The sequence below is a fragment of the Theropithecus gelada genome, chromosome 6, assembly GCF_003255815.1.
Source record: "Theropithecus gelada isolate Dixy chromosome 6, Tgel_1.0, whole genome shotgun sequence".
NCBI lineage: Eukaryota > Metazoa > Chordata > Mammalia > Primates > Cercopithecidae > Theropithecus > Theropithecus gelada.
The window spans coordinates 61776612-61789910 of NC_037673.1; the positions used below are offsets into that span (position 1 = coordinate 61776612).

At 37.9% G+C, this 13299-nt stretch overlaps 1 protein-coding gene and 1 non-coding gene across 2 annotated transcripts in view; both read left to right on the forward strand.

Annotated features, from left to right (window-relative positions):
* Positions 1-13299, forward strand: part of RGS7BP (regulator of G protein signaling 7 binding protein) — a 105813-nt gene that overhangs the window by 63660 nt on the left and 28854 nt on the right. The window contains exon 3 of the mRNA XM_025388139.1: positions 4568-4698. Coding sequence (XP_025243924.1) covers positions 4568-4698 — 131 coding nt within the window. The remainder of the gene's footprint in view (positions 1-4567; positions 4699-13299) is intronic.
* Positions 2382-2484, forward strand: LOC112627195. The gene has a single exon (XR_003120056.1). It is a non-coding gene; the product is annotated as a U6 spliceosomal RNA (small nuclear RNA).

Genomic DNA, 13299 nt, shown 5'->3' on the forward strand with positions numbered 1-13299 from the left:
AGGTAAATGTAAATCCTCAGTCATCAAATAAATACCCACTCCCTAGATTCTACAATTAACATTTTACGATGCTTGCTTTATTACATATCTACCTGTCTGTTTATCCCTCTGTCCAACCAGCAATCCATTTCATTTTTCTGAACCTGCAGATATCAGTAAACTTTACTCATAAACAATTCAGCATATATAGCATTAACTTAGTTCAATATTTGCTTTTGGTTTTTTAAGTAAAATTTGCATGTAATCAAATGCAAATCTTAAGTGTACCATTCAATACATTTTGCCAAATGTATACACCCGTGTAACTAAACCTCCATCTAGACACAGGATATCACCCTTACCCCAGAAAGTTCACTTATGCCCCTTCTCAGTCAATTCCCCACCTCTGTTCTAATATTTACCATCAGTTTTAGCTGTTCTAGAGCCTCATATGAATGAAATCATACAGTATTTATTCTTTTGTGTAAGGATTTTCTCATTCAAGATAAGGCTTTTGTGATTTATCTATGTTGTTTTGAGGATCAGGAGTTAGCTTCTTTTCATTGTTGAGTATTATTCTATTGTAGAAGTGTACTAATTTCTTTAACCATTTTTCTCTTGACAGACACCTGGGCTGTTTCCAGTTTGGGGTTAATCTAAATAAAATACCATGAATATTCCTGTAGAACTCTATTTGTGAATGTTTTTATTTCTCTTGGCCAAATACCTAGAAATGGAATCCAGGTCATAGGAGGGTGTATGTTTAGCTTTATAACAAACTTCCAGAACTTTTTAGAAAGGAGTTGTAGATCACTTAATTCCCATGAACAATGTATGAGCATTTCTGTTGCTCCACATCATCACCAACATTGGGCATTATGAGTCTTTTTACAGTTAGCCATTCTATCAAGCCTTTGTCAGATTACTTTTTGAACTACAAAATAAGAATATTCACAATAGAGAGAGTTTCCATTGTCAAGAGGCAACTTAGTCAAAATCTGTATTTGTGTCCTCCTCCTCCTACAACAGTTCAGGTTTCCTAAGCTATATGATTTGGTCATTAAATCCTGATCTGCAAGGAGTTAGTTGAGAGCAGATTTATAATTTGGTCATTATTTTAAATGTTTTTGGATTCAGCTTGAGCTCTAAAGCACTGAAATTTTGAAGTTAATTCTTAGAGTTTTTTTCTATCAATACTAAGGCTTTGAAATTAATCAAAATGGTTAAGCTCTTGACTTACACTCAATAGAAAAAATAAATAATCACAATCTAGTCGCTAACTCATAAAACATATTTGACTGAATTAAAAGAATCACCCTCAGGGGTGACTCTCATAGACCTAAACTCTGATTAATTAGAGTGAATCGTGTTAGACTAAACATAAGTAACATGTGGTAAAGTTACCTCTAAGTTGTTACTTCCAGTTCCCATAGGAATTACACAGGTCCAATTTCATTTTAATGTAAATGTTTCCTTAGGTCTTGTAATCTATCCCTAGGAAGTTTCAAGCTTTTAAATTGCTGTTTTCTTAGCTCTTCTTTCATTCTCCGTGTTTCAGCTCTTACTCATTTGTTATGAAAATAACGCAAATGCTCTTAATGTTTCCCAAAAATGTATTTCAGTTCACTGCTTATAACATCAAACATATTATAACTCATTTGACAACTTGCATTTCAATGAATTTTCAGTAATCACTAACGGTAATAAATCTTAAAGCTCTAAAGAGGGAGAAATAAATTGTACAAGCCCTGAAGTTAAAGTAACTTAGTCTAGGCATCATGAAACTCTAACATAAAAGATACCTTAACTTTTCCACTTTTCTTTAAATAGTTCCTTTCTTTCTCTATATTTCAATTTCCCAAGACATTAAAGGGCAACATATGAGTGTATATGTGACTTTGTTAACCAGAAAATTTATGATGCAACCTTAGCATCAATTAATTTTTGTTAGGCAGATTGAATTTCTGGTGGCACCTATTCAGTTCTTCTTGTAACAAGTTTGAGAATCTCTGTGGCTTACAGAGGCATTTGGGAGATGGCACCCAAAGAAATGTTTTGAATTAGGCATTTTAATCTGTTTTGACATGCCTTTTCTCAGAAGCACCTAATGCATTGCTTTGCCTCTCTTTTTCTAGCTGTAAAATAATACTAAATATACTGGTTCTTAAAACATGTTAATATGGTAGTCATTTGTTTAAATTACGTAAAATGTCATCCATATATGAAGTTTGCATATTTTTGGAGCTCAGCCCCACTAGGCACATATTTTGTACTTCTGAAAATACAAATGTTCCATGGCCCGGATGCTACTGTACTGGCTAATTGTCCCACTCACAAAATGTACAATACATACAACAGATTTTTAAAAGGTTTTAAAGTTTTTTTTTTAAAAATCTGCATATGAGGGTTCAGCATCACATATACTAAAATTGAAATATACAGAAAAGATTAGCATGGCTCCTAAGCAAGGATGACATGCAAATTTGTGAAGCATTTTATATTGTTCAAAGTTACAGTTAGATAGAAGGAATAAGTTCTGGTGTTCTATTGCACAGTAAGTAGCATGACTATAGTTAACCATAATGTATTTTATATTTCAAAATAGCTAGAAGAGAGTATTCTGAATGTTCTCACCACAAAGAAATGATAAATATTTGAGGTAACAGATCTGCCAACTACTCTGATTTAATCATTATACAATATATACATGTATCAAAACATCACACTCTATACCATAGTATATACAATTATTATGTGTCCATTAAAAACAAAATTTTTAAAAATATCTGCCTATGAGCCACCAGGGCCAGTGTTATATGTAGGTGAAAATAGGCAGCTGATGTTGGGATGATGAACCAGCATAGAAAAGAACTGTCTGCCTTAAAATATTTTCCCTTTACCCTCCTTTTAGATTAAGATATTATCTTCAGATTTTGCTCTGAAAAGTAAATGTATCAGTAGATAACATACAAGGATCAATTTTTATTACATGAACAATTAATGCCCATTATCTGTTCAGAATCTAGCAGGTCCATGAGGGAATAGGACACAGTCAGAGACTGTGAAGGCTGAAGATGATATGAAATAATCAGAGGGGGGTGTGTATGTGTGTCTGGGTGTGTGTGTGTATGTCTGGGTATGTCTGAGTGGGGTGAGATGGGAGAATCGGAGGACAGCTTGAGAGTGGAAGGCACCTATGGGAGGATGCTCTGAAAAAAAACCCGATATTTTCCCCAGAGATACACTTGCTTCCTATGTTGGCCTAGGGCGGCACCCACGAGACACCAATGAGAAAATAACATCTTTTAATTTTCAGATAAAGCCAAATTTTGCATGTAAGCTCTTCTGAGGTACTTTATTCTGTCTGACACAGTAAAAACATGTGCAGGCATCACTGATGCTGAGGCTAAGAATTTTGCATTTCTTTGTGTTACATAAGCCATATGGTTAGATCAACTCTTGCTCATCGACTAAATAAGTATTGAAAATGAAAACTAACTATCATTGTAAAGCGCTATGTACATACAAATTCTCTTTACTGTGATTCCAGAACTTGAAGTCGTTATTTTTATCTGATAATTACCTCCTGATATTTTGCCACTGACCCACATTACAAAGAAATCAAATCCAAATGCTATATTTAAAAATCAGATTTCATTGCATTTTAAATTAATAGGGATGGAAGTAAAGTTAACTCATTAAGACATTTGATAGAGTTCACTTTTAGGCTTTCTTTTATTTCTAATCTATCTCTAAACTGTATCCCTTTTATTTGATTTGTTTTATTCAACACATGCTATTTTAGTCGCATACAAAATAGAGTATTGTTTTATCAACTAGTTTTTCTCCCCTTAAAAACAAAAGTGATCGCTCCATGTTTTATCATTTATATATGTTTTATCATATTTAATAGAGGAAGACACAAGGACTTTAGAATAAACTTTAGAGCATAAGTTCAGCATTTATTTAGCTTTAGATTGTTAAGCATAATTAGTAGAATTTTATTACTTTTTTCATGACATTTTAATTTTTTCGTTAAAAACATTTGGTCTCTCGTAAATTAGCAATAGAAAACAATAAAGGAAGAACCTTTAGACTGAGACAAAGAACCTTGATAAAAATAATTTGTAAATTGCTCTCTAATCATATTATACGAGGGCCCTAATATTAAAGAGCTGTCTTACAACTGGTAATTGAATTGCTCTTGTCAGTTTCTCTAAAAACAAGGGTTTTTAATCTCTTCTTGCAGGCTAGGAGATTCTTATGGTTTAAATATATTTTGGAAATTTGTTCCAACAGCTCAATTGAAGATGTCTGATATTTTCAATTATGTAAAGCATTTATGATTTTAAGCTCCCGGCAGAACTCTGCTGCTGAAGGGGGAAAAAATTAAGAACTGTTAGTCAGAAAGAGACTTACATAAGAACTGTCACATTGGTCATTGGTTTCAAAGCAGGAAGTCCTATATTTTAGAATCAAGGCTTTAAGGAATCTTTATTGAGCATTTTTCCCTCTCGGAGCTGAGACAAATGGCTGATGAGTGAAATCTTGAGAATGTTCACAGCTTTTCTCTTTCATTCTGTTGCAGCCCGGAAGATGGTGAGATCCATCCAGAAATCTGTCGGCTTTACATCCAGCTGCAGTGCTGTTTAGAAATGTATACCACAGAGATGCTAAAATCCATATGTCTGCTGGGGTCTCTTCAGTTTCATCGAAAAGGTATCTACGTTTAATCTTGCCGGAAACACTGAGGAATGTTGAACAAAAGCTAGTCTTTGGCAAAGTGTCCATATATACCATATGCCTATCTATATGCAATTAGAATGAATTTAAATGTTCAGGAAATGCTTGCTATATAAATAGGTAAGAAGTCTATATCAGTACTATTAAGTGTATACTAACACGGATTGTTCTGAACAGAAATTAGGGCAGCAACAGTTCTCAAATTTATTATTTTAGCTGTTGTGAACATGACTTTTGTTAGATTCAGCATAAACAGCAAGGTATGTACTGATTTTACTAGGGGAGTAAATGCTATCCAAGACTGCTATTTTCCTAAATGAATTAAGTTGCAAGAAGACAAATTACATAGTGTCCCAAAGATTTAAAAATAGAGGAAACTCCATAAATAACAGGGAGGTTAGTAATAGATAACCTCATTTTCTGGCTTAAACCATAAAGGAAATAAGGACTGTACCCTCCAGAGGTTAGTCATGGCTTCAGCATGATTTCATCAGACTTCCAGCTCCCATTCTGAATGATGCTCTGCCTTCTGGGTGTTGGCTTTACCCTCAAGCTGGCTTCCCTCACATTAGCAAACTGCAACAGTTGCAGTCATCACATCTGGTACTGTCCACTAAGAGAGCGAACTTCTCCCAACTACAGAGAAAAAGTTCTGAGCTTCATTCTGCTTGGACCAGGTTTATGCCTAAACCAATCACTGTAGACAGTGGGGAGGAATCCACTGACTGGTTAAGGCAATCAAGGCCCATTCCTGGAGCTAGGGGGTGGAGTCAGCCCCACCCAACCAGTGGATATTCTGTGATGGGAGACAGTGGAATGGGAAGGATGCCACAGAGGAAGTCAAAAGTATCCATCACCAGAAGATTCAATCTGTATTTTCTTCATTAATTCATTGAACAATAATTTATTGGAAACTTCTAGAATACAGTGTTTTTGTGCTTGAGCTCAGGAGAATGGTAGAGGGTGGGCTGTGCATAGAAGGTAATCCTTGCCTATGATTTAAATTCAGAGATAGAAAAGGCCAGAGAACTTAGAAATACTCAGGGAAAATCTTAGGGTTCTGAAGTTAGGGTTCAGTTAGGGAAGGAAACAGAAAGATATTTCATATGAAGAAGCAATTAAAGGAAAGATTTGAAATCAAATAAGCATTGCAATTTGGAGGAAACTAAAGGACATGATGAAATACTTGTAAAAACCAAATCTTGACCAAGCGCAGTGGCTCACGCCTGTGATCCCAGCACTTTGGGAGGCCGAGGCAGGCGGATCACGAGTTCAGGAGATCAAGACCATCCTGGTTAACATGGTGAAACTCTGTCTCTACTAAAACTACAAAAACAAAATTCGCCAGGTGTGGTGGCGGGTGCCTGTAATCCCAGCTACTCGGGAGGCTGAGGCAGGAGAATAGCGTGAACCCGGGAGGCGGAGCTTGCAGTGAGCCAAGATCCCACCACTGCACTCCACCCTAGGCGACAGAGCGACACTCAAAAAAAAATAATAATAATCTTGTGTACACATATACATATGCACACAGGTGAACTAAAAACAAGATCCTACTACATTGCTCCAGAGGCAGGAGAACATTTTTCCCAATATGTGAATATTATGTCTTTCTCCTTTTGCCTTCTGACGGCTGATTTTGCAAGGGTTTCCATCTTTACTTCTGTTATTAATATATGAGAGATTAGCTCCTTGACACTCCTAATGCCTGATCAGGAAATTGAATACTCAGACACACTCATGACATCCAAACTGATGTCATAGGCCTGATGTCTTTCTCTCTCTGTCTCTCTCTGACACACGCACACACAAACATGTACATGCTTTCACACACAAACCCACATACAGAGTAGTATTTTCATTCTTTCTAATGACTGAGTAGGCAAGGGATAGGTAGTTTTATTCCCAGGTCTGCACTGGCTGCACCTGCAGGATTTCATGCCTGGTTGCCACTGGGATCTTCCTTGCTGACGGCATGTCCTTAACACCCGGTGATCTCTACTCCCACTCCTGCTGTAGCTCCTCGATTTGCCACCTGGTCTCCTTCTGCCATCCACTCCTACTTTTTGTCTTTTCACAACTGATTTTTGAAAAGGCAACAACAACTCCTCTCTGCTAGCTCTCTGTTTATAAGTAAAGGGGATTTCCCCATCCAGACTGCTTTCTTGTTGCATTTGGTCATTTCATGCAAATGAAATGCAATCACCTCTTAACTGAGCAGCTCCTTCGGTCTTCACTGCCTCCTGTCTACACTGTCAGTTTCTGCTCTGCTTCTTTCTCTGCCTATTTTTAAAAAATAATCAAATAAACTGCTGCCGCCTGCTCTAGTGCCTAAACTTCCATGTACAACTCATAAAAAGAAAATGTCTGATAGTATCTTTGATTTCTCCCCCATGTAGGATTAAGTGTCCACTTGGATTTCTATCTTCTAAAATCATTATTGGTTAAAGTGTAATCCTTAGAAAACCTGCTTCAAAATTATCCAGGATGCTGGATAAACATGCAGATGCCTGGATCCTATCCAAGGACCTACTGAATTCAAGTCTCTGAGGGCACTCCAGGTGATTCTGAAACACATTGAGGATTAAGAACTGCTCCTCTACCCTTTGAGACCAAAAAAATGTAGATCACACCCCACCCTCCGTAAGAATAAAAGGAAAAACTTCCAAGCCCTTACCATGCCATTCTGCTTTGCTACTGTCTACTCCCCGAAGTGTACACTTTCAATGTGACTTTATGTGTTCTTCTTTCTCCCCCATGCTGATGAAAAGCAAATACAAAAGGGGTAGGTGCCCCGATGAGTGTGATCTGTGTGATGGCTCATACAGTGCGTTGTCTCCAGGAACTGGGGATGTGACCATTGAAATAGGCAGTGGTTCTCAAAGTGCAGCCCCTGAACTAACAGCATCGGTGTCCAAATCATTTGTTAGAATTGCAAATTCTTAGTCCTCACCCCAGACATACCAAATCAGAAACACCTCTAAAGTTACTTTTTTTACTGCTGGAAAAAAATAAAACAAGTCATTGAGATATTTCTCCAACTGAATATGTGTATAACCCTCGATCACCATCTGTAGCCAGCAAACCATAATTCTTTACTCTTTTTGGAAGTATGCATATACCCTACACTCCTGGCAAGTCTCTTGTGTTTCCAGAATGCAAGTCCAAGAACTAGCTGTCCTATAGACTGTTACCTTTCTCTTGGTACCAGTAGAGTTAAGGCAATGAGGAGGAGGAGACTACTCTATTGGTGACAAATTATCAATTAATACAGGAGTAAAGAAAATAGTAACATGTAGGCTTAAGAAATCTATTGAAGGCTGGGCACAGTGGCTCACATATGTAATCCCAGTACTACGGGAGGCCGAGACGGGCGGATCACAAGGTCAGGTGCTCAAGACCAGCCTGGCCAACATGGTGAAACCCTGTTTCTACTAAAAACACAAAACTTAGCTGGGCGTAGTGGCGTGTGCCTGTAATCCCAACTACTCAGGAGGCTGACACAGGAGAATCACTTGAACCCAGGAGGTGGAGGTTGCAGTGAGCTGAGACCATGCCACTGCACTCCAGCCTGGGCAACAGAGCAAGACTCCATCTCAAAAAAAGAAAAGGAAAGAAAACAAAACAAAACAAAACAAAAATATTGAAGGTGAAGATAAGTCACTAGTAATAAGCATGAAAGAAAATATCATTAAACCAGAGAAAATAAAGTGCTAGCAAACATATGCATGAAAATATACACTAGACAAATTTCCTAAAAATTTCTGGAAGGACAAATAAAATATTAGCTTTGGGGGAGGGATGATTACTTTTTTTAATTATTATTATACTTTAAGTTCTAGGGTACATTTGCATAATGTGCAGGTTTGTTACATATGTATACTTGTGCCATGTTGGTGTGCTGCACCCATCAACTCGTCAGCACCCATCAACTCGTCATTTACATCAGGTATAACTCCCAATGCAATCCCTCCCCCCTCCCCTCTCCGCGTGATAGGCCCCGGTGTGTGATGTTCCCCTTGCTGAATCCAAGTGATCTCATTGTTCACTTCCCACCTATGAGTGAGAACATGCAGTGTTTGGTTTTCTGTTCTTGCGATAGTTTGCTGAGAATGATGGTTTCCAGCTGCATCCATGTCCCTACAAAGGACACAAACCCATCCTTTTTTATGGCTGCATAGTATTCCATGGTGTATATGTGCCACATTTTCTTAATCCAGTCTGTCACTGATGGACATTTGGGTTGATTCCAAGTCTTTGCTATTGTGAATAGTGCCACAATAAACATACGTGTGCATGTGTCTTTATAGCAGCATGATTTATAATCCTTTGGGTATATACCCAGTAATGGGATGGCTGGGTCATATGGTACTTCTAGTTCTAGATCCTTGAGGAATCGCCATACTGTTTTCCATAATGGTTGAACTAGTCTCCAATCCCACCAACAGTGTAAAAGTGTTCCTATTTCTCCACATCCTCTCCGGCACCTGTTGTTTCCTGACTTTTGAATGATTGCCATTATAACTGGTGTGAGATGGTATCTCATTGTGGTTTTGATTTGCATTTCTCTGATGGCCAGTGATGATGAGCATTTTTTCATGTGTCTGTTGGCTGTATGAATGTCCTCTTGAGAAATGTCTATTCATATCCTTTGCCCGCTTTTGGATGGGGTGATTACTTTAAAGAAATCATTTTTTAATTTTTTAGTTACATATTTGTATGACACATCCTTTCTATTTCTTCTCACCATTAATATCTTTATTACACCTAAGGGATTAATACTATCTTAATACTTTAGACTCCTGGCTTGTTTGTATTGTGTGCTAATTCATATTCCCACCATCAAGATAGCACAGAAAATGTTAGCTGGTGCCACTAGATTTTGTTCATTCTTTGATATCATTGGAAACTGTAGAGCAACCTGTCTGCCCGGGAACCTCTAGTTAATACACAAGTATATGACTCTTTGGGAGGCCATGGTTAAAAGAATAAGAATACTTGGTTCCAGTGACCACGAATAGCCAGAAATGAGTTGAGGTAGAGATAGGTCCATAGACCACAACCCAAGAGTATTAAACTATAACAGAAGAGTCAGACAAATTAAGAGACATAACATGTATCTTGGAACCCTTGAAGCTTGGAGCACCTACTCATAAAAGTAGACAGAAAGGAGTCAAGTAGCCTTACTACCAATAAGAGGTGAGAAAACTTACTACCACTGGAGAGAAAGGCAGACCAATGCTTCATCTTCATAAAAACAGGAAATGGGGAAGGAATGGGGAGGAAGGCTATGCTAATATGACTTAAGGCCCTGAGTCAAGATGCATGATTAAGGAAAAATATGTATAGACTCAAAATGAGCAGTGCATTAAGAATTGAGATGTAGGTGATTCCAAATTTCAGGAAGGTGGTGGAGGTAGCAGGAGAAAGCATGGATCAAGAAATTAGTCTCCTTCTCCCAGAACTAATATAAATCCATATAAATAGGTATATAAAATATAAATACACATATATTTATTTAATTTTATATGTCATATCTTAGCAAAAATGACCATTTTCCCAATGGAAAGAAGACTTTTTACTGAGATTTAAGATGGCAGACTAGTTTTTGCAAGATAATACACTCATAACCAAACAGTGGTACCTCTGGCATGGCCTCAGGCTAGGGATTGAGTCTGTCTGGCTGACCTCACTAAATGCCTTTCTTTGAGAAATAAAATAGTCCCCAGAGTTTTAGGGGAATTATGGCTCACATTCTAATCTGTAACACTTGAAATCTCTTTCTGCATAGAATCTCTATCTGGTTTGTTTCTTTTAATGCTATAATAGAAACTGGAGGCCAGGTGTGGTGGATCATACCTGCAATCCTAGCACTTTGGGAGGCTGAAGCAGGAGGATCACTTGAGCTCAGGAATTTGAGACCAGCCTGGGCAACATGGTGAGACCCTGTTTCTACAAAAAATACAAAAATTAGCCAGGTGTGGTGGTACGTACCCGTACTCCCAGCTACTTGGGAGGCTGAGGTGGGAGGATTGCTTGAAGTGGGACACAGAGACTGTAGCAAGCCAAGATCACACCACTGCACACCAGCCTAGGTGACACAGCAAGACCCCATCTCAAAATATAAACAAAACAAAAACTGGTATTTTAATCCATTATGCAAGCTACACTATTTTCCCTCTGTGTGAGTACTAAAAGTTTGCCATTCCCCTCTTCTTCAGCATTTCTTTTCCATCAAAAAAAAAAAAGGGATTGCAACTGAGTCACTAAATTTGGCTCTATATGAGAGTCTCTAGTCAATTTTTTATTAGGATGAGATACTGAAACCAAACTGTTTCACAATTATCTATACATTTAATTTGTTTTTATGTCTATCCACCTCCCTGGCTGCCACCAGAAGTTCAGATAGAATTGTGTATCTCACTTAGTTGTACTACTGTATTGAGTAGTCATGACATGAGTTTACTCTTTGGAGAGAAGGGGCACACAAGGTCACTGCAAGGGTTAAGAATATAGTTTCTTTCTGGGAAAAACAAGCCTCAAATAACTTTAAAGCTCCTGCAGTGAGCCTGAATTTAGTAATGAAGATTTTCCTTCTCTCCCAATTAAGCAACGTGTAACTATCTTTCTAGTCCTTAGCAAAATCGTCAATGGATTTTCATGTTTATTTCATGCACCATGCTTCTGAAATTTTGCTGTCTCATAAGTCTGATTGGTACAATCTACTTGGAAATCTTTTTTACTTTGCAAGAAGATCCTGTTGCCAAAGAAATGAAGAAAAACATTACTAAAGTGATTTTCTTTTTTTATGGCCAACAAAATGAAAGTAAATTACAGTAATGTGAGGTAAAATCTACATATAATAAACACTACTGAGTTATATCAGGTAGAGAGTGGTTCTGAAAAACTTTGTTTGTTTTAAGAAGGTGACAGATGGGAATAATTTTAGTCATCTTGTAGTTTCATATTCTAACACTTTAAGTTGTAGATTGAAGCATTACTTGACAAAGTCTAATTTCTATGTTTATGGTGAAAAATAGTTGTTCTCACTTCTTCACAGTTAGTTAGGTAGGAAATCTTTTCCCATTACTGAGTCCATGTATCACATTGACCATTGATGCCTGTTTTCTGCCACCAGATGAAAAGAGATTGCACGTTTCATTCACTTCATTGGCAGAAAGTGGAGCCAGGTTTCTAAGGGAATTGAATGATCCTGCCATTTTGACCATGGTTTTCCTCTCTCTTGCTTTCTTTTCCCCATTCAATCAGTTGTGGCAACAGCCCCATTCTGAAAAGAGCAGAGATGACAGAACACTCCAGTCCAGCTTCCCTCCACATGTGAACCTGCCCTTTCTATCTTTGTTCTCATTTTACCTTGCTCTGTCAGTGGTCCCCTTTGACTCTGCTTGTCCTCTCTGCCATAGCTTACAGCAAAATTGTCCCCAGGCCCTTTGAGGGTATACCATCCTCCCTCCCTCTCCCAAAGATGAGATGGGTTCTTTCCCCTGAAATGTGCTACCGTGGTAAATACAGAGATAAAAATATGCAGAGGAGATGTAATCACAAAAGGGAAATAATAGAGAAATGTTAAAAGTTGAAAAATCTCAATTCAGTATCTGCTGGGAGCTAAAAGCTCAAGATGCACTAATGAGAAATTAATGAACCATCTTCCAGCAAAATACAGGATGAACTCAAGACAAAGAATAAAATATGAGAAGTAAAAACTCCAATGTATTCAGCATTATATTAAGAAATGTAAAGGAGGTGATCCACACTTCAACAAAAGAAGCCAGCAACATAAAGACAGAAATAGAATATAGCTGCCTTATTTCCTAATGGAATGAGGCAATTGATACTAAAATAGAACAATGGATTAGAAGAAATAAAGCTGAATAAATCTTAGACATGATTCAAATTCTAAGTGGAAACATGCATTCATTATTTGAAGAAATATTTATTATCTATCATATGTAAGGCACTGTTCTGAGTGGTAAGAGACTACAATGATTAAGACTGAAGAGGTAGGCCAGGCGCAGTGGCTCACTCCTGTAATCATAGTACTTTAGGAGGCCGAGGCAGGCAGATCCCTTGAGGTCAGGAGTTCCAGACCAGCCTGTCCAACATGGTGAAACCCCTGTCTCTAGTAAAAATACAAAAATTAGCCAGGTGTGGTGGCGGGTGCCTGTAATCCCAGCTACTCAGGATGCTGAGGCAGGAGAACTTCTTGAGCCCAGGAGGCAGAGGTTGCAGTGAGCCACGATGATGCCACTGCAATCCAACCTGGGCGAAAAACTGAAGAGGTTTCTGTTTCTTATGAAATATATATTCTAAGGCAAAAGGAGAGAGGAGAAAGAGAGACAGACAGAGCAGAGGTAGGGGGAGGGAAAAGAAAGAGGGGGGGGAAAGAAAGAACAGAAATAAACAACTTTTCTAAAAGTTCCAAATACTAATAACTGCAATGAAAATAATTGAAATAGAATGGATGATGATGTAATAGAAAGTGACTGGGCGGCTACTTTGGAAGGGGTGGTCAAAGTTCTCTAAGGAGATAAAATTTAACCTGAGATTTAAAGGACAAGA